The following is a 26,871-nucleotide window of genomic DNA, read 5'->3' as shown; positions in this document are numbered from 1 at the left end:
CCCCTAGCTCTACTTAGTGTGGTCCCAAACAAAGCAAATAGAAATAATAAGAAAGTAAATGGTTTCAACCAGTTTAAAAGGAGAAGAGAGACCAGTTAAAAGTAAACTTTTTGAAGTGCAAATATGGGCTTATATCAGTGCTTTGTTACTTATTTGTGACTTTAAGTTAGTCATTTAGGGCTAGAGAGATTGCTCAAGAGGTCAGAACTCATGCTTTACATACAAGAGACCTAGGTTTGATCCCTTTCATTGTAGGGTCTCTAAGACACCCTGAAAATCAAGTTGAGAATAGACCTTAGCATTAGATGTGTAAGCCAGAAAACAAGCAGAGAGTTAGTCTTTTGGTATCTTAATTGCATTAGCCTTTGACTTTTTCAAGTTATTAGTTATTAGCCTTTGACTTTTTCAAGTTATTAGTTATCTTTGCTTTTAGTCATAAATTAAAAAAAATAATGCTTATCTCTTTCCTTTGTTGTGGTAATCTGGAATTTCAGAAGACAATAAGATAAAAAGTAGTTTTTAAGATGAATTTAGGGAGAGAAAAGGATCCTGTACAGTAAAAAAATGCATCCCTAATTGGGGTATGAGAGAGTTCTGATTCTAGAAAAACTTTCCTTCAAAAAACTTTCACAAGACTCATTTTATTGGACTTAAAGCTTGCATCTTTCTGTGCAGACAAGAAACTATAGTTAGAGGGTTGTCAAAGAAAAGGACTAGTGGTCTGTATTCCTTGTGACAGGCCTTTGTCCCCATGGAATGGCCCTAGTTGAGTATCATGGTTCCTGGTAACGGGCAGGCTGGTGTCTTCAGTTGTAAAAAGAAGGCCTCAGGTCATATCTTCATTTCATCACTTCCAGAAGTTCATTGCCAAGGTCCCCCACATGACTGCGTACTGGCCTAGATGACCTCAGCAGAATGCTGGCACATAGTGGGGTGCACCACCATCACCTGGAGCAGTGGTCGGCAATCTGCGGCTCGAGAGCCACATGTGGCTCTTTACACTTTTTATTTTTTTTTGGTTTTTGGGCCACACCCGGCAGTGCTCAGGGGTTACTCCTGGCCGTCTGCTCAGAAATAGCTCCTGGCAGGCACGGGGGACCATATGGGACACCGGGATTCGAACCAACCACCTTTGGTTCTGGATTGGCTGCTTGCAAGGCAAACACCGCTGTGCAATCTCTCCGGGCCCTCTTTACACTTTTAATTTGGCTCTTCTGTGTGCCGGGCGGCCGCTCCAGGAGTCAGGACTCTGCTCCTAGCCTCTGTCAGTGCCCGCCTGCGTGGCTCTCAAAATATATTTCAATCATGGTTTTGGCGAGATTTGGTTCAGTTGAAAAAAAAAAAGATTGCCTATCACTGACCTGGAGAGCAAGTCTTTTCAGAGCAGAAGAAATACCGTCCTCTCTTCCCATATCTGCGACTAGAAGAAAGGTCTCCACACAGTTTCCCTGTGTGCTGCCTTTTTTTTCTGGGAGACTATAGCTCACACTATTTCCGACAGCCCTGAAGGAGCTGCTATCTCCACATTCCCATCTCCATTAGTTTCTGGCTTTTTCTCACATAGGCCTTTCTCCATGCTGTCTTATTCATTTCATTTGCATTTTTCTGGTAACCAGTGATGATGAGCATTGTTTCTGAAGCCTCTTAGCTATCTTTGGTGTTTTTGGGGATGTGACTTTTTAGTTCTCACTTTTTTTTTTTTTTGGTGGTTTCTGGACCACAACCACAACTACTACTGCCTGTGCTTGGGGGACCATATGTGATGCTGGGGGATCAGGTCAGCCACATGCATGTTAAAATACTTATGCTCTGTCCCCTCTATTCACTTTATTTGGGGGGGTGTTTGGGTCACACCCGGCAGTGCTCAGGGGTTACTCCTGGCTTGCGGTTCAGAAATCACTCCTGGCGGGCTCGGGGGACCATATGGGATGCCGCGATTTGAACCACCTCCTTCTGCATGCAAGGCAAACACCTTACCTCCATGCTATCTCTCCAGCCCCTCTATTCACTTCGTAATGGAATTTTTTGTTTTTAGGTTTTTGCCAAGATCACCTAAATTGTTTTACACTATTCCTAGAATGGTATAAAGACTAATTTTAATAAAAAAAACCTACTTGGGAGGGCCCTGGATGTGGCTTAGCAGAAAGTAGAGCAACTGCCCTGTATGTGTGCTGACCTCCTCTTCCCACCCCCTGAAACCTAAGCTTCATTGGGTATTGAAAGAATTTAATAGGCCACATTATCATTATAACAGCAGCATGAATTGCTTCAGCTTGTCTTAATCCCCCCCTCCCTTTCCTTGTTTTCTTCTTTTTCCCTTTTAACTCCTTCTAGAATTCTCACAGGCACTGAATGAGGCCAATTCTTTCTGCCTTTTCCTCTCAGACATTTCCACTTGCTCTTCTTTTCCAGATGAGGTTCTGAGTGAGCGCTTCCCCTTGGCCAGCATCAGATTCTCCTGTGGCTCCCTGGGCACTTTGTGTCTTGTCTCCTGTTTGCTGGACAGTATAGATTAGTGGGATTGGAAGGTTCTGGGCCCTGTCACCTTCCTCTCAGTCTGACTCATGCTGAAGGCCTAGTGTGTTAAATTGAGCCATGATTGCCAATGGGATCCTTTATCTAAATGACCTTCCTAAATTTGGTGGCATTAAAAGGTGTTTGAACATGCAGCAGTGACCTGAATGAATCCAGAATCAATTGCATTATGGAGATGCATTTTTCAGGCAAAGAGGGGTTTCGAGTGGAGAGGTTTTGACAGCTTTACTCCAGAGGGACAGACATTATCCAAGCATTAGGAAGATTGCCCATGGGAACAGCATCTCACATTTCCTGGCCCTGTCTTGAGTCTTCCTTATACTGTCTGTATCAGATCCACCTGTAATCAGTCTTACTTTCATTTTACAGTGTTTGAAGGAGAAAGGGGCTACCAGGGTGAATCTGGGACCTCGAACATGGGACCTCCACGTAGGCTGTTTCCTTTGATCCCAAACATAGTCATTTTTATTCTGTATTTGCTTTTTCTAATACTATTCTATTCTAATTCTAATTCTCTGGTAGAGTCTTGTTCTCAGATTGTTATTTAGGTATAATATTCTTTTTTTTTTTTTTTTTTTTTTTTGGTTTTTGGGCCACAACCGGTGATGCTCAGGAGTTACTCCTGGCTGTCAGCTCAGAAATAGCTCCTGGCAGGCAACGGGGACCATATGGGACACCGGGATTCAAACCAACAACCTTTGGTCCTGGATTGGCTGCTTGCAAGTATTTAGGTATAATATTCTAGATTTAATTCTTTTTTTTTTTTTTTTTTTTTTTTTTTTTTTTTTTTTTTTGGTGTTTGGGCCACAACCGGTGATGTTCAGGAGTTACTCCTGGCTGTCAGCTCAGAAATAGCTCCTGGCAGGCAACAGGGACCATATGGGACACCGGGATTCAAACCAACAACCTTTGGTCCTGGATTGGCTGCTTGCAAGTATTTAGGTATAATATTCTAGATTTAATTCTTTTTTTTTTTGTTTTTTTTTTTTTTGTTTTTGGTTTTTGGGCCACACCTGACAGTGCCCAGTGGTTACTGCTGGCTTTCTGCTCAGAAATAGCTCCTGGCAGGCACAGGGGAATCATATGGGATGCTGGGATTCGAACCACCGCTGGTCCTGGGTCAGCTGCTTGCAAGGCAAATGCATTACTGCTGTGCTATCTCTCTGGACCAGATTAAAAATTTAATTGTTATATTTTTCACTTTTTTGGGTTTGCTCAGGGCTTACTCCTGTCTTTACATGCAGACATAATTCCTGGCGGTCTCAGGGGCCATATGTGGTACCAGGGATTGAATGGAGATTGGCTGCATTCCTTACCTGCTGGACTGTTTTTCCAGCCAGAGATTTTTTTATTTAATCATTTAATTGGGATGGGACTCCACTTAGAAGTGTATGAGAAGTACCCTGGCTTGATACTTGGGGCTTGCAATAGTACTGGGGTACAAGGGATCAAACCTTGGACCTCACACAAACAGTATCCTATCACAGAGCCTCATTCTGGCCCTTTATTTTGAATAGTTTTTAGAGTGCTCATGTCTTTTGGCTTTATTTGTAAGACTCCGAAGTCTGAGTATGAATGGATCCTGCCAGAAGATATTTGTTTCTACTAATACTTCAGCTATAATCATAAGCTTGAACTAGTTTAATTTCACCTTGAAAATTAAGCCCAAGATCCAGGAAGATTATGGGTTAGGATTTTTGGGTGCTAGTCTCTCTACCCTATATTTTGTGTTTTATTTGATGTCTTTTAGGATTATTTTTCCTCTAGTTTCTCAGTTTATCTAACTAACAGCTTTGTAGGAGTTGTGGACAGTTGCTTGTGTGGGTCCAAGGTTTTGTCTTGTCTGCAGACACAATTATTTCACTTTTTGTCAGTTTCTTTTGGGGCCACACCTAGGCTCTAGGATTATACCTGGATCTGCACTCAGAAATGATTTCCTGGTAATGCTCTGGGCCCATATGGGATGCCATGGTCAGCCATGTTTATGGTAAATACCCTCCTCACTCTGCTATTGCTGCTCCAACCCTCACTTTCTTATGGTATTTCCCTTTTTTGTTTTGCATAGAAAACAATTTTTTGTTTTTGGGGGCCATACCCAGCAGTGCTCAGGTATTACTTCTGGCTCTGTGCTCAGAAATTACTTTTGGCAGGCTCAGGGATGCTAGGGATTCAAACCTGGGTCAGTTGCATGCAAGGCAAATAAATGCCTTGGCCACTGTGCTATTGCTCTGGCCCTATTTGGGAAAACTCTTAATTTTCTTTTTTTTTTGTTTTTGGGTCACACCCGGCAACACTCAGGGAGTTACTTCTGGCTCTACATTCAGAAATTGCTCCTGACAGGCTTGGGGGACCATATGGAATGCCTGGATTTGAACCATCATCCTTCTGTATGCAAGGCAAACACCCTACCTCCATGCTATCTCTCCGGCCCCAGTATTTCTCTTTTTTTGCACAGTACCACTTAGAAACAAATTACTGGGAGAATGTAATTCACTCTCATTCTTTGCTCACAATATTATCTGTACCAAGTTATTTTTCTGGAAGGAGATGTACCCTCATAATATTGTTCTCCTGTGAAATTGACATTACTAATTGTGTCATGAGTTTTGTTCAAGAAAGAGTTCTACTTTTAATAAACAGAAATGAAGTTTTTGTAATTTGGATAGACTTGGGTAGCCTTTCCTAAACTGTAATTCTATGTTCATATAATAAAGCTTAAAATACTAAAATTCTTTGTTTTTGAGCTGTTCATATTCTGTAGTGGTTAGGACTTACTCCTGGCTCTGTGCTCAGGGATCATTCCTGGTGGTGCTCAGATGATCATATGTGTTGCCAGGGATTTGAATCCAGCTTTAACTCTTGTAAGGCAAGAGCCTCCCTGCTGTTACCTCTCTGGCCTGAAATCTTTCAAGAATATGCAAAACTTATTATGGAAAACAATTTTTTGTTTTTTGGGGGCCACACCCAGCAGTGCTTAGGGGTTACTTCTGGCAGGCTCAGGGATGCTAGGGATTGAAACCTGGGTCAGCTGCATGCAAGGCAAATGCCTTGGCCACTGTGCTATTGCTCTGACCCTATTTCGGAAAAACTCTTTTTTTTTTTTTTGGGTCACACCCGTTTGATGATGCTCAGGGGTTACTCCTGGCTAAGCGCTCAGAAATTGCCCTTGGCTTGGGGGGACCATATGGGACACCGGGGGATCAAACCGCAGATCGAACCGCGATCCTTCCTTGGCTAGCGCTTGCAAGGCAGACACCTTACCTCTAGCGCCACCTCACCAGTCCCTATTTTGGAAAAACTCTTAAGCTTTTTTATTTTTTTTTTTTTATTTTTGGGTTACACCTGGCAGCGCTCAGAGGTTATTCCTGGCTCTACACTCAGAAATCGCTCCTGGCAGGCTCGGAGGACCATATGGGATGCTGGGATTTGAACCATCATCCTTCTGTATGCAAGTCAAATGCCCTACCTCCATGCTATCTCTCTGGCACCCTCAGCTTCTTTTTAATATTGTTTTGGTCAGGAAAATTGACCTAATATGGATAACTGGAATCAGAATAGAATAATGTGGTGGTTAGAGAACTGGGAGATGGTTTCTCAGCCAGGCCTCCAGAAACAAATCTGAGATATTTAAGACTTTCCTCCCAAGGTAATCTCTGTCTTTTATTGTTAGTATTATTTTGTCATACCCAGCAGCGCTTAGGGGTTACTCCTGACTCTATGCTCAGAAATCATTCCTGGTGGGCTCACGGGACCATATGGGATGCCAGGAATTGAACCTGGGCCTCCTGGTACAAGTTCAGTGTTCAATGTTTGTTTTTTTTTTAGTTTTTGGGTCACACCCAGCAGTGCTCAGGGGTTACTCCTGGCTCTACACTCAGAAATCACCCCTGGCAGGCTTGGAGGACCATATGGGATGCCGGGATTCTAACCGCCATCCTTCTGCATGCAAGGCAAACACCTTACCTCCATGCTATCTCCCCGGCCCTCAACACATTTTTGATAGAACAAAACGAACTGGGAGGCGTTGAAAAGATCTGTGAGATATAGATACCCTAAATCTGTGTGTTTAATTAGGCATGCAATAGAGCTCAGCTTTACTGGTGGTAGACTTCTAATCCTGTGGGTTGGCCTTTTGGATGATTGAATAATCAAATACTTTAACATTTTTGGTATCAGTAAAATTGTATAGGAAATGATCATGTGACGACATAGGTTATTAAATCTAATGTCAATTCTTGTCTTAACAGAAAGGTTGCACATTTTTTTAGTTAACTCTTAGTCTTGAGGTAAATGTTCAGAATGCTATGAAATAAGATCTTGCTGACTTGCTCATAATTTTATCCATCAAAGTTATTATTTTGCAGTTATTGTCACTAAGATGCTGTGGTACTCTATGAATGGGAAGACTATTTTTTCTTTTGGGAGGTCATACTCAATGCCGTGGTGTTGGGAGCCCATATCGACAGATCAAACCTAGGACTCCTGCATGTAGCATTTCTCTAGCCTAAATATGATTTTGTTTATTATTATTTTGTTTTGGCAGTACTCAGGGCTTTTTCCTGGCTTTGGGCTCAGTGATCCTGGTGGAGCTTTCGGAACCTTAAGGGGTAATGGGGATCAAACCAGATCCAGCCATGTGTAAGGAAAGTACCCTGCCTTTTGTACTATAGCCTTAAACATGATTGATTTTATATTAAAATATAAAATTTTATATTAAAAATAATTATATGTATATAGGGTCCCAAGAGGTAGTTCAATGGACTGAGTGCCATTTTACATGCAGGAGATCCACTTCTGGCACTGCATGGACTCTGAGCATTATGTGGAGCAGCTCCTGAGATCAGAAAGGGAAGTAGGTCACTTACCTCATCCCCAAATTAGCAAGTTTCAACTTATTGAGTAGAGAAAGAGATTGAAAGTTAATATTTCCAAGAACTCAAATACTTTAAAGACCTATGGTGAGCATATAGTCAACCAAAAACACAAATTGTAATTGAGATTACTACTTCAAAAGTTGGTTCCTAGAAGTTAGGAACTGTGCAGAGCAACACAAAACGGATAAATACTATTTGGCTTTGGGGCCTGAGAGAGTTGAGGACAGTGAGGAAACTGCTTTTTATTCAAGCACTGTTATGAAATATTTGGAAAATTGAAATATACCTAAATGAATTTTTGACTTTGGAGAAAAAGGAAAGTACCAGGCAAGATGTAGACAGTGCCACCTTGTGGCACCTTTCAGACGCTGAGGGGTAAACAATACCAGAAAGCTTAGGATGAGCTTTGAAAGAAAACACAATTAAAACAGAAGTTAAAGGTGATACAGGGGGGCCGGCGAGGTGGTGCTAGAGGTAAGGTGTCTGCCTTGCAAGCGCTAGCCAAGGAAAGATCGCGACCGCGGTTCATCCCCCCAGCGTCCTATATGGTCCTCCCAAGCCAGGGGCAATTTCTGAGTGCATAGCCAGGAGTAACCCCTGAGCATCAAACGGGTGTGGCCCGGAAAAAAAAAAAGGTGATATAGGAACCAGAACTGCAAAATTAAATATTATATAACTAAACTACCTATAATCTCACGTAAAGTGTTAGTCAAAGGCGGCGGAATAAAAAGGCAAAGGGGCCAGAGAGATAACACAGCGGTAGGGCATTTGTCTTGCACGCAGCTAATCCAGGACAGAGGGTGGTTCGAATCCCAGCATCCTATAAGATCCAGCGAGCCAGCCCGAAGCGATTTCTGAACTCAGAGCCAGGAGTAACCCCCGAGCGCTGCCGGGTGTGACCCCCTCAAAACAAAACAAAAATGCAGAGGCAGAGATATCTTTGACGCACTGCGCAGCAGGATCACATAAGTAACATCTGTAGGTTACATCTGGCGGGAAAGGAGGGTAATAGGCGAGGGAACAGGTATGTGCTGACTTGCCTGTAGGCAGGTTGTAAATTTTCCATCAACTCTAGAAACAAGTCTATTGGGATCTTGCCATGGTCAGTTTTATGACTTATGATGACTTATGGTATGATATGGGCCTGCTGTTCTCTTGCAGTTAGTCCTCATGACTTATGGTCTGGGCTAACATCCTGTTTTTCTTTCCTGGCTCCAGCCCTTATCTGGTGTCTTCAGTGGAGGTGGGGACTGCCTGATTTTTAACCCCTGCCTGTTTTACAGTTAGGCATGACACATGTCAGAGGTTAAGGGTGTGACTGTCTGACTCCAACACGCAAGTCTAATGCTCCAGGCTGTTTTCCTTTCTTTTTTTTTTTTTTTTTTTGGTTTTGGGCCACACCCGGTGGTGACTCCTGGCTCTCTGCTCAGAAATAGCTCCTGGCAGGCACGGGGGACTATATGGGACACCGGGATTCGAACCAACCACCTTTGGTCCTGGATCGGCTGGATCAGTTTGGCTCTGAAGCCTGACCCAAAAGAACTGGCAAGGAAAGTCTGGAGAAGCTGTTAAGTGTTAATGGGCCATAACCAGAAAGCATAATCTGAAAGCATCGATATTTGCAAGAGTTTGGTAGGGTGTGGTGGTGGTGGTGGGGGAAGGTTGAGAGGGTGCGAGGAAACACCAACTGCTGGGATGAAAACAATGACATGTCTCAAGGCCCCTGACTTCCTTTGGGCAGGAAACAACATGTATATTTGAAGGGTTCTGAAGCTGGAACCTAGCACCTCACACATGTGAGGCCTCTGCTTTACCCAGAGCCAAACCCCAGGCCCTAAAATAGGTTCAAAGTTAAAATATCAGTTACCCAAATGACTATTGGAGACTCATTTTTATTTTGAGGTTTTCCAAAGTTTTGGATAACTAACTTTTCAAAATGAAGTTGAATGGAAGTTCCTTTTCCCAGACTTCATGTCCATAAAGGTGATAGCACGATGTAAATCCATTTGGCCCAGAGTATCACAAATGTACAATATTGTATCTGCAGGTCTAGTCTAGAAGCTGGGAGTAATACATCTTTTTTCCTTCATTCTAATATCAAGTTCTAAAATGTTGACTGCTAAAATTTTATTTTTTGGCTTTTTGGGCCAGACCCGACAATACTCAGAGGTTGCTCTTGGCTCTGCACTCAGGGATTACTCCTGACAGTGCTCAGGGGTACACCTGGCTCTGTGCTCAGAGATCTCTCCTAGCTTTGCTCAGGATCCTATATGAAATGGTGGAGTTTAATTAAACGTGGGTTCTCTGTGTGCAAGATTGATGCCTTATCTATTATCTTTCTTTCCAGCTCTTGACTGCTGGGATTTTAAAATCAAATTGTAATAAATATATTTTGGGGAAATCTATTTTTATTTTTTTTTATCTTTTGTTTTTGGGCCATACCCTGCTTGCTGTGCTCAGTACTTACTCCTGACTTTCCGCTTAGGGATAACTCCTGGAGGTAGGTGCTCAGGGGACTTTGTGTGCTCCCTGGGATTGAACCTGGGTCTGTCAGTCGCATGCAGGTCAAGTGTTCTACTTGCTGTACTCTCTCTAGACCTTGTATTATTTTTATATCTCCATTCAATATGCTGCTTTTGATTGGGCCAAAGACTGATTTTTAGTACTAACCTATTTGACCAAAATCTATGTTCAGTTAAGTAGACTTCTATTTGTACTTTAAAATGAGCTGCACTGGGACCGGACTGCTCAGTGGACCATGTAGTTCAGAGGACCAAACCAATTCAGCTATCTCTGGTTTTCCCTCCCTTCCTTCTCTTTTCAATGAAAATAGTAAGAATGGTGGTTTCCCATGCACAGATTTCCAACAGCAGATCCTTGTACCCACCTCCTCAGTCGGGTACTCACTGGGGCTTGTACTCTTGGTTGTGCTGCTAGTCTCCTTTCAGCTGTGGTGGTCATGCACACTGGTTGCAATGAATGAGAGTTCACTTTCCTCCCCCAACTCTGCCATCCCCAGCTCAGCTGTTTGGATCAGTTCTGTTGTCTCCTGAGGATGTGGTGGGCGAGTCTGGGCTTTGTTGTTAGCACCTGGCAGAGAACAGCACTACTGACCAATACTCCTTGCAGAGGATAAAGGGCTTCTCAGTTTCCCTCCTGGCCAAAGTGCAAAACCTATTGCTTCAGTGCAATGCTGAACTCAGCTACTCGGCTCCCCACTGGACCCAGATGACTCCAGCAGGGGGGTGCTGACCACTCCTGAGGTCACCCCCAAAAGTGTGCTGGCCAGTATTGAGATTCACTGAGAACCAAGTTCCTCTTGAGACCTGCTCAACCAGACAGAGTGTATTAATTTCCAATGGCTCCTGTGTGAAACTCTCACTGTGTGACTTAAAAGAAAGTAGGGGCTGGGGATCTGGAGTGGTGGTGCAGCGGTAGGACATTTGCCTTGCACGCGGCTGACCTAGGAGGGACCATGGTTCAATCCCCTGGTGTCCCATATGGTCCCCCAAGCCAGGAGTGATTTCTGAATGCAGAGCCAGGAGTAACCCCTGAATGTCACTGGGTATGCCCCCAAAACCAAACCAAAAAAAAAAAAAAAAAAAAAAAGAGGGGCTGGGCAGGTGGTTCAAAAGGCTGGAGTGCATGTTGTACAGACAGGAGTTCTGGGTTCAATCTCTGGCACACTTGAGCACTTCTTAGATATACTGCAAGCACTGAGAGCTGGAAATGGCATCCAAACCCCATATAGGATGTATGTGCACCCAACTCCGATAAAAACCCCAACAGATTTGCTCTTCTGGACCTAGAAGTCTGGAATCCCAAGTTTCAGCAGGACCACACTCCCTCCCCTTGGGCAAATCCTTCCTCCCCCTTTCCTGGCTTCGGGTTTGTAGCTACAAAACTTTAGTCTCTGGCCCTATCTGTCCAAGACCTCACCTTCTCCTTAAGAGTTAGGGCATAGATTTAATGGTTAGATTTAGGGCTCACCCAAATAATTCCAGGATCATCATATCTGGAAGGCCCTTTCCTCGTGAGAACTGGACAAGGACATCTTTTGGAGACCATGAATGGGAAGCCACGGCTGCTGGCTGGGACTAGGCCTTCCTGAGAACCAAGTGAGTCAAGGAAAGCCAATGGTGATGGACCCTTCCATTTCCTGCCCTGTGTGGCTTGCTGCAGCCAGCTGAAGCTGGAAGCTCACCTGGAGGCTGAATCCCACTGATAACTCTCCTAGCAGGGACAGTAAAACTTGTGATGGATGGAAGATGAAAAAAATTTCAGCTCAGTGCATGATCAGCCAACACGGGCTCTCCAAGACAGGTAACCAGTGTGTCAACAGCCTCTGCCAACTAGTAGCTGCAAGATGACTCTTGCTGAGCTTGAGATCACACCTCTTCACTGTCTCTAGTGTGACCACCAGATGCGGGGGTGCAGCTTTTAGACCAGAGTTTGCCTGTATTGTCAGATTTAGTTCAGAGACACTAAGTGTAGGAGTTCACTGGCCGAGTTCCAAGCTATTGCCATGGTGGCTGAGAGGAAAAGGCTTTTCCCGGAAGTCAGTTATTTTTATTTTGGGTTGTCCTGTACTGGCTGTTCTATGGAAGCTGGAGGCTTCTGCAGGAAACTGTCTGGAATAGACGAGAGGAAACAAGGAAACCCAGAGGAATCACTGCTGTGACTTGTAAGTTCCAAGTTCCCTAAGCAGCTTCACTTCTTGCAAACTTCCATGCTAAGTGATTCCCTAACTTACTTGTTATGGTAATTTAGTTAAGTTCTTGGTCTTTTAGTGGTAACTGAAAGGACTTGGGACAACTGAGTTATTTTGTTTGTTTTTGTTTTTTGGGCCACATCTGGCAATGCCCTGGGCTTACTCCTGACTCTGCACTCAGAAACTTTTCCTGGCAGTGTTCAAGGGATCATATGGGATGTGAGGTGCTATCTCTTTGATCCCAGACTTAAATGATTCACAACCCATTCAGTTATAAATTCTAGATACGGGACATAAAGGAATCTTTTTAATTTTTGTGTTCATGGCTTTGTTTTTGTTGTTCATTTTAAGGCTGTGTGTGAAGGAAGAACAATTTGAAATATATTTCAATCTTTAAAGCAGACCTCTGACTATTTATGCCAGGGGTCTCAAACTCAATTTACCTGCGGGCTGCAGGAGGCAAAGTCGGGGTGATCCTTGAGTGCAAAGTCAGTAGTAAGCCTTGAACATTGGGGGGTGTGACCCAAACAACTAAAACAAAACAAAACAAAACAAAAAAAGATTCCTCTAGGGCAGGACCACAAAATGTAATGCTGCTAACGGCCCGCAGGCTGCGAGTTTGAGACCTCTGATGCTTTCTTGTTCTTTTATAGAGCATTTTTCAGAGGGGTTAAACAAAAAGGGCATTGAGTTCTATTGCTTAACATTATTCTTAAATAATATGACATTTGCCCTGCATGTAACCAACCTGAGTTCGATTCCCAGCATCCCATATGATCCCTCGAGCTTGCCAGGAGTAATTTCTGAGCTCAGAGCCAGGAGTCACCCCTGAGCACATCTGGGTGTGGTCCAAAAACCTATCCCAAAACTTGGATTTTGTGTTATTCTCTTATATAGTTATTAGTTATTTTCATAAAGTACCATCAGTACCATCAGACTGTCTAGAATAGTTGACGTGTTTATGCACACTGAGAAGTAACTGTAGTTACAGTGATCTTGAGGTTGAATGGCTTCATTTCTTCTTTACTGAATGACCTGTATGACGATGTCCACACCCTGACGTTTTCTGTATCTTTAACCCATCTTTTGCATTGAGGATGAAACTCACTAAGTTGGAAGGCATGGTAGCTTCAATGATTGATGGGGACAATTTTCCTTTCATGTCTGTCTGGACAAACATCACTAGTTTGGAATGTGATGGATTCCTATAAGCCAAGGACAAATGAAAATATATAAAGAACTTTAATATTTATCTGTTGAATTTGTAATTTATAGAAAGCAGATTTCCTGGTTTTTATGGCCCTTCCTTGACTCTTATTTTCTCCCCTATCCAGATGCCTTATACAGGACAATTACTGAAGTTAAAAATAAAGTAAAACATAGTCACATAAACATTTTACCTACATGTATTAACAAAGTAGTAGAATATACATATCTTAATACTCTTTTTTTTTTTTTTTGGTGTTTGGGTCACACCCAGCAGTGCTCAGGGTTAACCTGGCTCTGTGCTCACAAATCACTCCTGGAAGGCTTGGGGGACCATATGGGATGCCAGGATTTGAACCACCATCCATCCTGATGTGGCTACTTGGAAGGCAAATGCCCTACTACTACTGCGCTATCTCTTTGGCCCTATATCTTAATACTTTTTTTTTGTTTGTTTGTTTTGTTTTTTGGGTTGCAACCGGCAGTACTCAGAGGTTACTCCTGGCTCTACACTTAAATTATTTGAATCAAATTTCTTTTTCTCCCCTTAAAGAATATGCTGCCAAGGGCTGGTGAGGTGGTGCTCGAGGTAAGGTGTCTGCCTTGCAAGCACTAGCCAAGGAAGGACTGCGGTTCGATCCCCTGATCCCTTGGCGTCCCATATGGTCCCCCCAAGCCAGGGGCAATTTCTGAGTGCTTAGGCAGGAGTAACCCCTGAGTGTGGCCTGAAAAACAAAAAATAAATAAATAAATAAATAAATAAAATAAAGGGAAAAAAGAAAAAAAAATGCTGCCAATTAGTTCTACTGATGAACTAGGGTCCCCGATCCCTTTAGTTAATAAATTACAGTTGAACTGAAAAACTATTGAAAGTAAATGCAAGTCCCACTTACTCTTTCAGAGGTGAACATATATAGCCACAAGGATGATTATAACCACGGATAAAATTTGAAGATGGAGGGTATGCTGGAAATTCCACACTATTAGCTAAGAGATTAAAAAAATTAAAATTAGACCTATTTCAAAAAGATGGACAATTTTATTTCCAATAGCATAGCAATTGATTTAACAGACATTGTCAGAACTAACATTAGTTCAAAAGCTATGTATGTATGTGTTCACCGCTGAACATATACATAGACCAACAGAAAAAATAGCCAGTATGAGCATTTCAAACTTTTTCATGATAGTTTCAGGCATTTGATCTTCCAACACCAATCCCACAACTGGTGTGACTTCTCCATCACCATTATCCCTAGTTTCTCACCTACTGCCCAAGCCTGCTCCCTTAGCAGGCACAAAATAATTTATTTTATATTGCTTGTTACAAAAAAGTGGCAAATGGAATTATCAAAAAATAATTTAGCAAGAGAAAATTTGCCAACATTGTTATATCTCATAATGGTGTTATTAATATCATTGTCTGATAATTTACTAATCTGTTTGTTTTAACTATGCCTTCTGTGTAATAGTTTTTACTTATTGAGTTTGTGGGCTTCTATATAACTTTCCCATCTAATTTTTCTGTGTCCCTCTCTGGTATCCTGAGGCTGCATGTGTGGCCAGGTGCTCCAAGAACTGTGGGACTCGTACAAGTCAGTGGTTTGGCATCTCTTGATGTTAGTCATGAAGTCGAAGCAAGAGGCTATAGGGTGTGGGTGGGACTATTGGCCTCCCCACCCTCCTTGCCAAGAAGGCCTCAGAGTTTTCAGTCAGGAGACAGGTTTACTTGTAAGTTTCATCAACTTCATGACAGTATTTTTTTTTCTTTTTGGGTCACACCTGGTGACACTCAGGGGTTACTCCTACTCCTGGCTCTGCACTCAGAAATTGCTTCTGGCTTGGGGACCATATGGGATGCAGAGGAATCTAACCGTGGTCTGTCACAGGTTAGCATATGCAAGGTAAATGCCCTACCACTTGTTCCATCTCTCTAGTCCCACAATATGATTTTTTTGTAATTAACTGAGAAAACATAAAATAATAGACATTCACTTCCTAAAATTTAAAGCAAAACAATGTCACAGAAAAGTCTATTAGGTTAGTGGGTTTATGAACTTTTTGGTTATTTATTTTTTAAAAAATTGAAAAAATTAAACCCATTAAATTTTGTTTTATGTTGGGACCATCTCTGTTGATGCTTAGGGATTACTTCAGACTCGGTAAGACCTCAAAGTGTTAGGAGAAAGCTCTGAGCATGACAGTGTGAGACTCTTCCAGGATAAAATCTCTCTTGTGATTTTTTTTTTTGGGCCACACCCAGCAGTGTTTAGGGGTTTCTCCTGGCTTTGATCTCTGGTGGAGTCAGGGGACCATATGGGATGCCATGGATCGAAGCCAGGTGGGCTGCAGGTGGGCTGCGTATGTACAAGACAAAGGCCTTATATGCTGAGCTATCCCTTTGGTCCCTCTAGTGACCTTTTTCTTTTTTCAAAAGTTTAATAAGTTACTGGATATAAAACTATGAACACCCAAATTAATTTGCTTCTTAGGTTAAAAGTATAGGCTGCTGGAACCAGAGAGATGGTTGGGCAGGATGTTTGCCTTTCACAAACTGATTCAACAGATTTGATCCAGGGAATCCTAAATGATCCCGAGTAGTGATCCCTAAACACAGATTCAGAAGTAAACCTTGAGTACTTCCAGGTGTGCCAAAACAAAAGTATTGACTGTTTAGTTTTAGCCCTCAAGTTTGCACAGCGGTAGGGCATTTGCCTTAAATGCAGCTGACCTGGGAGGGTCCCTATTCGATTCCAGCATCCTATATAGTCCCCCAGCCTGCCAAGGGCGATTTGAGTGCAGAGCCAGGAGTAATTCCTGAGCACCACTGGGTGTGATCCAAAAACCAATCAATCAATAAATAAAGTTAAAAAAGTTTCTATTTCGATTCCTTTGCAGGATATCTGCTAGAAAAGTCCAGGGATGTCACTGTATATCACAGCTTTTTAGCTATGATAAATAAAACCTCCAGAGTCAAATGTTTATTCATTATCTTTCCATTAGTATAAAATAGTTAAAAGTATAGTTTCTTCCAAGCTGTTGGAATAGTAATTAAATACAGTGATTCCAAAATATAAGAAAATGTTGCAACTTACAACTGATAACATCCATGTTTCCATCACAGTGCTTGATGGATACCAGGTCCACAAAGTCTCGGGGTGAAATTGAGCCCATGGCAAAACTTTGGGTAATAGTGTGACATATGAATGTGTCCTGCAAAAAATCAAACCATATAAACTGAAACTATTGTATAATTTAAAGTCTTTCTATTGGTCCCCAAAGAATTTCCTTTCTAGTGGGGCTAGGGCTCACTTTGGATTGTGTCAGGGATGGCTCCTGGCTGTACCATCACTATCTGATGCCAGGGAGTGATTGAAACCAGCTGGGCACTGTGCCCCACTGTACTATCTCTCCTGCCTCTTTCCCAATTGCCTATAGTTCATCTCTACTAGAAATAAGTAGAGCTTTGAATATTTCAGAGTTTACCTCTCATTCAACTTGCAGTTTCACTGTTAACAGAACATCACATTTATCATTTTAAGTGCAAGGCAATAAGAATTAGACAATTACCAAGTGGAACCACAGTCAAATTGTAAGACAGGGGCCAGAATGGTAGCACAGTGGTAGGGCATTTGCCTTGCACGTGGCTGACCCAGGAAAGACGGTGGTTGGATCCCTAGCATCCCATATGATTCCCCAGCCAGGAGCGATTTCTCAGTGCAGAGCCAGAAGTAACCCGAGTGCCTCTGGGTGTAGTCCCCCCAAAAAATAGGAAAGAAAAAAATTTGTTTAGCAAAGAAAACCATTAACAAAATTACAAAGGTATCCTTAGGAGTGGGAGATTATATTTACAAACCATTCATTTGTTAAGAGCATTATTATGCATGTTGAACACTTAGAAATTCTAAATACACGCATTTTAGTGTGTGTGTGTGTGTGTGTGTGGGTGATGGTGGAGGTAGATCATACCTAGCAGTCTTTAGGGACTGGACTATTCCCGGCTCTGTGCTCAGGAATGAGTGACCTTTGGGGATAGTCAAAGGACCAAATTTAGAGTGCCAGGAATCAAACAAGGGTTGGCTACATTGCATGGCAAGTGCTTTAGCCCATGTTATTTCTCTGGCCCTTGATTTTTCCATTTTTTTGATGGAGAAATGGTAGCCTATCAGATTAAATCACATGTACAACTAAAGAGACCATACAATTTCTAGTACTTCTTTTTGACTAGGAAGTAAAGTCCAGAAAATGTGATAAATTAGCAGTCAGTGATGTAAGACCTAAATTTAGGAACCAATGTTAAATGCTGCCTTGATATCTGGTAAATCCTGGAGGGTCTTGGTCAATTGTGAATTCCTCTTCTCCATTAGGTCTTTAGTCCAATATACCTTCTAACCTATTCCAACAGGCTACATCCTCCTGCAGGAGTCAGGATTCAGCCCTAAAGCTTGTGACTTAGAATCCATGCTCATTTCCTTCTCCTGAGCTCAATTCTCATCTTGCCCTTCTTGGCATGATAAATTCCCATTGTGAGTTAAGATAAACTACACTTCAGGATTGAGACATCAGTGATTGTTTTGTTTGGCCGAGCTGTGAAGAGCTTTGAACTGAGACCAACCTCCTCTTGTAAATGAACACTCAGAGAACAACCCTAGATTGCAGAATTCTAAGTTCCAGACATGGTTTCTCCAAGAGTTATTGGCATGAAACACAGAGCCTTGGTCCTATGTATCCCTTGGAAGACTCCAGTGGATATTACCACAAGCCTTAGGTATGTATGGATCTCCAAGCACTCCGCCCAGGTGCCCTAATGCATCCTAGGTCTTGTCTTGCTCTCCGTCTGCACTTTGTTTTGGCCTTCTCAGGTGGCTCTTCACTGTATGACAAGCACTTCTTCTGGGCTCTCGGAGTAATACCTGTCTCTATTGCAATTTCTCTTGCAGTTTTTTGCTGAACACATTGGCAACCCTATGATTGGCTTACAAGTATTAAAATAGTTTTAATAGTTCTCTTCCCTAGGCTGATCAACCATTGATTTCCTTAGTCTCTCTTTTTCCCTCCAGTTAGTCAAATTTGAATGTGAGCAGGAGACAATGTTAAACAGGTTAACAATAACACACAACCCTCGGACCAACTTTCCCTTAGTCTCAGATAGACTCTCCTATGTTTGGCCACCCCCAAACCCCTACAGCAGTACAGCCTTCACAAAATGGCCTGGGTTGATTCCCACCATAGCCAAAGGACCCCATAATACTAAGCACAGAGCCAGTAGAGTCTTCAGTACCACCACTTATATATAAACATTTTCCATAAAAATAAGATGTTTAAGCTTCAGCCCAAAGCCTCTGCCTTACATGCTCATCTGTGTTGCTCTATCCCAGGAGAGCAGCATTTTCACGGCCATTACTTTTCCTTCATCTCTCCTTCAGTGTGGCCTTCTCTGATTACTGACTTATAGATTTGTCTCTCTGGTCAATGCCAATACTATTAGCATTCATAATTGTTACAGTTTGGTTAATCTTCGTTTTCATCAATCTCATGCAGTTTTCCTATTTAAAATAACAACAACAACAACCACCACCCTGTTTATTCTCTACTTTTTCTTCTGAATAGAATTAGAAATTGTAACAGCAAGGTCTATGAAATTGCATCAAGGCCATTTTCTGCCCAGTCCTCTCTTGTCCCTAGTGCTGGAATCCAGTATGTGGTTTACAATTACTTTGCAAGGCCTGCTTGTAGAATGAATTAGTTAAGACAACATCAGTATCTGTGAAAGGTGGAGTTTGGAAAAGGAGTTAGGATTCCTCTATAAATAAATTTGTTAGAGGATGAAAGACAATAACAGAAATGGAAAATAAATTTTAATAGAGTGTATATAGAGGAAAATTACCCTCTCCCCTAAAGTATGCTGTAAAGTATAGCGTATTATTCCTTCTTTTAGACAATACATTTAGTTGTTATTGTTGTTTTGGGGCCACACCCAGTGGTGCTCAACAGTTATTCCTTGTTCTGCACTCAGAAATTACTCGTGGTTGGCTCGAGGAAAATATGGGATGCCAAAGATCAAACCCAGGTCAGTCATGTATAAGGCAAACACCCTATCTCTTATGCTTTCGCTCTGGCCCAGTTCATTATTATTATTATTTTCTTTTTGGACCATACCCGGTGATGATCAGGGGTTACTCCTGGCTATGCGCTCCTGGCTTGGGGGACCATATGGGACGCCAGGGGATCGAACCGTGGTCCATCCTAGGTTAGCACGTGTAAGGCAAACCGCTTGTGCCACTGCTCTGGCCCTTATTATTTTTTAAATAGATATCTTATTCCATAGTAGGCCCACAATGGGCCGCCCATTGTGGCTTGTTCCTTGTTGCTAATGTCCTTTTACCCTGCCATTCTTTGGTTATTTCACCCATATCTATCTTTTCTCTTTATTTTCATTAACTGAGATAGTCTATAGAAATTATATGTAAAACTTTCTGAACAATGTTATTTCACACTTTATTCTTATTTTCTTTCTTTTTTTGAACAGGGGATTCTCCAGTCGTATAGCCTCTAATAATGAACCTGTACGACATGGACCCATTCTTTATCCTCTCTCCCTACTCCTGCCTACCCCTATCCTTAAATATATATATATATTTATATATATATATTTATATATATATAAATATATATATATCGGTTTTCTGGGTCACACCCGGCAGTGCTCAGAGTGCTCAGAAATCGCTCCTGGCAGGCTTGAGGGACCATATGGGATGATGGGATTTGAACCTCCGTCCTTCTGCATGCAAGGCAAATGTCTTACCTCCATGCTATCTCTCGGATCTCCCTGTCCTTAAATCTTAAAGAAAGGTAGCACACACTTGTTCTTAAAACCCTACAATATATGTCTATATTATACCCATTATTTAATGGAATGTCACTATGATCAATTACTGAATTATGTCAGCAAGGCACGATCATTCTTTTTTGTCTGCCTCATGGATTGGTGAGCATGTGAGTTCTTATACTAAAGAACACATTTTCTTTTTTTTTTTTTTTTTTTTTTTTGTGGTTTTTGGGTCACACCCGGCAGTGCTCAGGGGTTATTCCTGGCTCCAGGCTCAGAAATCGCTCCTGGCAGACACGGGGGACCATATGGGACACCGGGATTTGAACCAATGACCTCCTGCATGAAAGGCAAACGCCTTACCTCCATGCTATATCTCCGGGCCCAAGAACACATTTTCAAGAGAACTGATCAAATTCAGAATTAGGTATGCAGTTACCAACAGTATATAGTGAATTTGAATTAATCTCTTGAGTAATAAAGAACTGTTAAAAGATTTTAATAAAATTTCTATTTGGGCCTATAAATCACTAAGTATCTACATAAAAGTTTATTAAACTCAAAACACAAGGCTACAAATAAATATGTTAATATAGTAAAAGTCCAATACAAATGAAAAATTACCGGGTCAATCTTGTGTACCATATTGTATACTTTCAATGATTTATCCCATGCAATTCTATTTTCAGGTTTGTAGAGGAAATCAGATAGTTTAGTTGCTGGTTCTGGAATTATTCCTTCAACACGGTATCTGTTAACAAAATAAAGGGTATTTAGAATTTAATAAATTTAAGATGAAAATGTGACATACATCAAAATAAGCTATTTTAGCCAATAACAGTAAGAAAAAGATAAAGGAAACGGGCTGGAGTAGTGGCAGTGGGTATGGTGTTTGCCCTGCATGAGTTGGCAGGAGTTTTATACACACACATCCCATATGGTCCCCCAAGCCTGCCAGGAGTAACTTCTGAGTGTAAACTAGAAGTTAACCTTGAATGTTGCAGGATGTGGGCCTTCCCCACCCACACACAAAAAATGAAATTTCAGCAATTCATCAGATGAACTAGTATTTAAACTGATTTAAAGTTGTTATAATAAATACTATAATTTCAACATTTCATTTTTCTACAAGTTTTGTTAGATTTCTGCAGTTATCTTTTTTTGGGATGGGGGTTGGGCTACAGCCAATGGTGCTTACAAGTTATTTCTGACTCTGCACTCAGGAATTACTCCTGGCTGGTTTGGGGGACTATGGGGTGTTAGGGATTGAACTCAAGATTAGCCGTGTACAATGCAAACACCCTACCTTCTGTACTATTGCTCTGATCCCTACATGTATCTTTCATTTATTTATTTTTTTATTTATTCTTACATGCATCTTTTAAAGGATTTAATTTCACTCAAAGCTCTAATTTTTTAAAAAGACTTCTAAACATTTTCCTGCTATTTACTGTAAGCCAAGAACAATTGAATTTATGAAATTATAAAATATGGCCCAATTCTTAATTTAAGGATATAATTCCATGTAAGAATTCTATATAAGAAACTTTTCAGTAGAGACTTGATAAGTATGTTAATCTTCATGGGAAACATGTTCTTTTTTTCAACTATTCAACTTCCTTCACATAGACGTAAAATCAACTATAAACCATATGTAATGAAAGGACATATTCCTGTTAGCATTAAACTTTATTTACTGAGACTGTGTTTGGGCCATATTTGGTGTTTTTTTTTTTTTTTTGGGAGGGCCACACTCGGTGACATTCAGGGGTTACTCCTGGCTTTGCGTTCAGAAATCACTCCTGGCTTGGCGGACCATATGGGATGCCGGGGGATCGAACTGCGGTCCATACTAGATTAGGGCATGCAACACCTTTGGGAGTTCCCCATTTGCATCTGGGCTACATCTGTCTCTACCCCTAGCTTTTTGCTTGTGGGGACCATGTTATGAACTGGGGCTTCTTGCATGCAACATATGTGCTCCATCCTTTGAGCTTCTCCCTTTTTCCCTGACCTTGAAATTTCACTTATTGGGGCTCTAATCATTTAAAATTGTAAAAATGTATTCGAAACAATGCCTGTAATAGGAAATTGTACTCACAGACTTCCATGGAATTTTCTAGATGCCTTGCTGTAAACAGTTATCTTTTTCTCAAAGGGGAATAAAAATCCATAAGTAAATTAGCTGTCAGATACATAAAAATAAACAGCAAAACCCGGAAAAAATAAAAAACAAAAGCAAAAAATAAAAATATACTTTTCAGTTTGTAAGAGGTAAAAAATTAAAATGTCTTTCCAGTGGTTTGGCTCTTTTAAAAACAAACTCTTGAAACATATTTAACTTGTTTTCTTACTGAGGTTTTAACCACTTTCCAGTCTGATGTATCTTGACTGTAACCTAAAATTTCTTGGCAAGTTTGCTGGGCCAGTGCCTTATAGTCCATCTCCCTGCAAAGTTTTAAAACAAATTCTTGGTAAAAATGTCATCATAATCAACATTTAACATTCTATACTACATTTTAATTCTATGTTTCTGGTACCTGTAATGTACAATGAAGATGCTGACTTGCTGAGTGCTTGCATTGTCTTCTTCTTATTCATGATTTTTATAGTAGAAAACATAACAAGAGTACAAAAATAAGAAGGTTCTGGAGACAGAGGTTCAAGACCTGTGTTTCTTTCAAAGACTGTATGACACACATTATCTAGTAGTTCCCTCATTTTTTCAGATGGAAACTGAGACAACATAGAATTCTGTAGAAATAACATGAGGTCTATGGGGCCGGAGAGATAGCTTGGAGGTAGGGATTTGCCTTGCAGGCAAAAGGATGGTGTTCAAATCCCGGCATCCCATGTGGTTCCCTGGCCTGCCAGGAGTGATTTCTGAGCACAGAGCCAGGAGTAACCCCTGAGCACTGCCGTGTCTGACAAAAACAACAAAAAAGAAATATGAGGTCTAAATGAGATAATGTACTTCATATCTTCCTTCATTGTCTGGCATACGAGTTATTCAATAAATCATTATTCCTAACAGCTTTATCCTTCCTCTCATAAATCAGTGATCCTGATGATCATGTGTTCTTGGAATTTAATTTGCAGGGTTTCCCTAGTTATGTTCTAGGGGCTCAAAGGTCACTCCTGGTATTGGAGTCAACTAGGACAGAGGATTGCATGCTCAGGCCGGAGGATGTAGTGCTGCTCAGGTCCTGCAGAGCTAGAGACTATCAAGGTCATGGTAGATGTTCTGGCGCCATCAGGACCAAGGTCAGCAGTGCTGGTGGTATTCAGGGCTAGTCTTGGTGATTTTCCAGCCAGTGGTGCTGGGCAGTGATTCCATGCATTCCTTCCTCTTAAGTGTAAGTCTTGGCAGTTGGATTATTTTTTAAAATGAGTGGCAGTGACACTAACTATTAAGACCACTGGCTTCCTGTTCAAAGCCAAGTCCTGCCTGTTTTCCTCTACTTAGTTCCTATCACACTGACCCCCTGGCTGTTCCTCAGACATAACAAAGTGTCTTTTGATCTCTGGGTCTTTGTATTTTCTGTTCCTTCTGCTTGGAAAATTCTTCCCCAATATGAATGACTCCTGTTGTCTTTGCTTAGTTATCTCAAATCAGGCCAATTTAAACAAATTTACTGAACTCTAATTAGGGGTTAGATACTGAGGTATGACAAAATTAGTACTGTAAAATAATGATTTTGCTGTGAATGAATCCTATTCCATTTTCCAGTTCTTCATCTGGCTCATTATTCATTTTTTATTTAAGAGAAGCTAGTTGGCTTGTTGAGAGAAATGTTTCTTCATAATATAGAGCTGATCCTTTACCAAATAATTCTGAGTAAATTGCTTAACTTGTGCATTTTTACTATTTACATCCATATATTGGGAATACTACTACTACATAGGATTATTGTAGGAATTATTATGAAAAAGTAGATGAAAATACTGAAAAGTTGGGAGTTCTCTAGGTGATAAAGGAAATTAATTTTTCGTTTCTTTTTTCTTTTAATATGACTAACTTTATTTAAAGACCAAATATTACATAGTTGCTCATAATACATGTTTACAGGTAAGTAGTAGTAACATCATTAAAAGAAAAAAAAATAAGTGTACAGTAAGAAAATTTGTGAAAATTATTCTACTATGAGGTCATTAAGTCATTATTAGGCTTACTAATAAGCCCTTGTTGCTAGTTTATCTTTCTGTTACATGCTTTGTTACTGAACATTAGGTGGCTGCTTTGAATCGATAGAGGCATCTCAATTGGTCTGTTCCTACTTGAAAAAATCAGTCCAGGAATTCCAAGCTCTGTGGGAGATATTGTGGTTTTTGTGGGGTATGGTTTTGGCTGCCAAGCTTTGCCAAGTACTCTGCCAAGTACAAGAAGGTGTGGAAGAGGGAAAAATGCCTGCACTCCCCTCTAAGAAAGTTCTGGTTATGACAGCCCAAATACTGAAATACCTATAGTTTTGGTTTGGCAGCTCTACAGAACTCCATTGTTGAGTGGTGAAACAAGGCCACTGATGAAGTGGTGATTAGGAGTGGTGGGTGCAGCTGACATGGCATTGGCAGGGTGAAATAACCAGCTTTCAGCAGTGTGGCCTGTATATCCATAATTTTTCACAGCTTGGTCTACATCTCTTTAGAGAATAGAGTGACAGTATGGAGCTGGTCTGATGGAGATAGTGACTGTGTTTGGGGGGGGGCACGGTTTCCTCTTTTTCTTTTCTTCAATAAATATATTTAAATGTGCATTTTAGAAAAGGCTCTAAGATCTTTCTTGCTCGAACTTAGAATTTAATCATCAGAACATGTACTATTTAGTTTTTGCCTAAAGCTCTAAGAGTCAGATTATTAATCTATTGCTCATGTATTTTTCAGCAAGGCATAAAACCTATATTTAAATTTTTTTTTAGTAAACCATTAGTCTTATTTTCTGGTTGATTATTGGTTTCTTTGCCTTTCCTAATTGATCTAGTTGGACTTTTTTTTTTTTTTTGGGGGGGTCACACCCGGCAGTGCCAGGGGTTACTCCTGGCTGTCTGCTCAGAAATAGCTCCTGGCAGGCACGGGGGACCATATGGGACACCGGGATTTGAACCAACCACCTTTGGTTCTGGATCGGCTGCTTGCAAGGCAAAGGCTGTTGTGCTATCTCTCCGGGCCCAAATTTTTTTATATTTTTAGTGACCTTTTGTTTATGCTTATTCTTTATTAGGAAACATTTGTGATATATACCCCAGGGTGAAATGAAATGAAATGGTTGCTTGTATGAGAATGTTAATAATAATGCTTATGAAGAGCCTCTATTCTGAAGGGCAGTAATTTTTTTTTTTTGGCGGGAGGGGGCAATCTCCCAGCAGTGGAGCCTGGGGGGGCCACAAGGTGCTGGGGAATCAAACCAGGATTGGCCTCAAACCAGATCAGTGCCTCAGATCCTGTAATATCTCTCTGACCCAAAGAAAGGCTAAAAGACTTTTGATGAAATTGGCATTAAAAAAATCCCAAACTTTTAGAGTTTGTTACACTTTCTGACTAGTTCCTTATTTGGGCTTCTCTTGTCACATATAACAGTTCTTTAGTTCCTATAGTCAATTTGGTAATGATCGATCAAGAACCTGAACAGACAGATTATTGGAACACTGGAGCATCATTTCCTATAGAAATTCTGTCTTATTCATTTAAACATCACTAGCTCTTACTGCCTCGATGACTATGATTTCACTGAAACCACTCAGCTCAGTTAGATAACTCTGGACTTGTTCATTTGCTGAGAAAGGAAGGAATGGTGAAGATCAGAGAGGCTACGGAGGGCGAAAGGAAGGGGCCAAATAAGGCTAGTTGCCTTACCTGGTGATGAAATATCAGGTGGGCTGAAACAAATTTAGAAGAAATGGTCAGGGGTATCTTCAGTCACAGAATTAGTGGAAAATAAACACAAACAACATTGAGATGGCATCCTTTTTTGATACACCACTTGGCTGAAATTGGATTCCTCACACCAGCCTTGTAGATAGATAGGTTCACACATGCAGTTAGAGGGTCTGGACATGGCTGGATAATCTCCCTCTTTCTGTGCTATCTGGGAAATCTCACTGTCATGCTTCCTCGGGGATCCAGGTTCTCAAGAGTTTGCTAAAATTCCATCTGGGGGTGGGGTGGGGTCCCAGCGCTGGAGCTCAGTGGCAACAAGTATGCTTTGCATGCGTGAGTCTGGAGTTTTTAATGCAGTAGCATTAAAGAAGGGGAAGAAAGAAAGAAGGGGCTGGACTGTAGCACAGCGGGGTTGGCAGTTTAACCTTGCATGCGAGGCCAACCTGGGTTCCATCTTCAGCATCCCATAGGCTCACGTGAGCACTGCCAGGACTAATTACTTGAGTGCAGAGCCAGGGGTAATCCCTGAACATCAACCAGGTGTGGCCCAAACGCTTGCCCCCTCCCACCTCCAAAGGAAAATAGTGAAGAGGGAATGATAGGGAAACTAACTAATGGGGAAAACCCCATCCATGGCCATCTCCCCATCCAATGGGTGCAGAGTTAGGAGTAACCCCTGAACATCACCAGGTGTGGCCCAAACGCTTGGCCCCCAGCCTCCAAAGGAAACTAGTAAAGAGGGAATGATAGGGAAACTAACTAATGGGGAAAACCCCATCGTTAGCCATCTCCCCCATCGAATGGGGGGGGTGTTGAGTCATCAAGAAGAGGGGTGGCCTAGT

The 26,871-nt window shown here is 41.4% G+C and overlaps 1 protein-coding gene across 1 annotated transcript; it reads right to left on the bottom strand.

Annotated features, from left to right (window-relative positions):
- Positions 1-12,873: 12,873 nt before the first annotated feature.
- STARD6 (StAR related lipid transfer domain containing 6) lies at positions 12,874-26,236 on the bottom strand. The gene is made up of 7 exons (XM_049782163.1): positions 26,006-26,236; positions 22,510-22,603; positions 22,257-22,306; positions 20,780-20,906; positions 16,422-16,539; positions 14,220-14,313; positions 12,874-13,325 (listed from the first exon to the last, which is right to left on the bottom strand). Exons 2-7 carry the CDS (start codon positions 22,597-22,599, stop codon positions 13,133-13,135), a joined length of 672 nt encoding a protein of 223 aa, XP_049638120.1. The 5' UTR covers positions 22,600-22,603; positions 26,006-26,236; the 3' UTR covers positions 12,874-13,132.
- Positions 26,237-26,871: the final 635 nt, after the last annotated feature.

The sequence above is a fragment of the Suncus etruscus genome, chromosome 10 (genome assembly GCF_024139225.1).
Source record: "Suncus etruscus isolate mSunEtr1 chromosome 10, mSunEtr1.pri.cur, whole genome shotgun sequence".
Lineage (NCBI taxonomy): Eukaryota > Metazoa > Chordata > Mammalia > Eulipotyphla > Soricidae > Suncus > Suncus etruscus.
Note: the sequence above shows the minus strand (reverse complement) of the source record. Positions and strands in the feature narration are given on the sequence as shown.

Bases quoted from the DNA above. Each gene is read 5' to 3' on its own strand.
- STARD6 (XM_049782163.1), bottom strand. From the start codon at position 22,599: ATGGACTATAAGGCACTGGCCCAGCAAACTTGCCAAGAAATTTTAGGT. The intron at 20,907-22,256 runs GTGAGTACAATT...TTTTGTTAACAG, and splicing joins AGAAAATTCCATGGAAGTCT to ATACCGTGTTGAAGGAATAA. The intron at 16,540-20,779 runs GTAATTTTTCAT...GATTTTTTGCAG, and splicing joins TGGTACACAAGATTGACCCG to GACACATTCATATGTCACAC.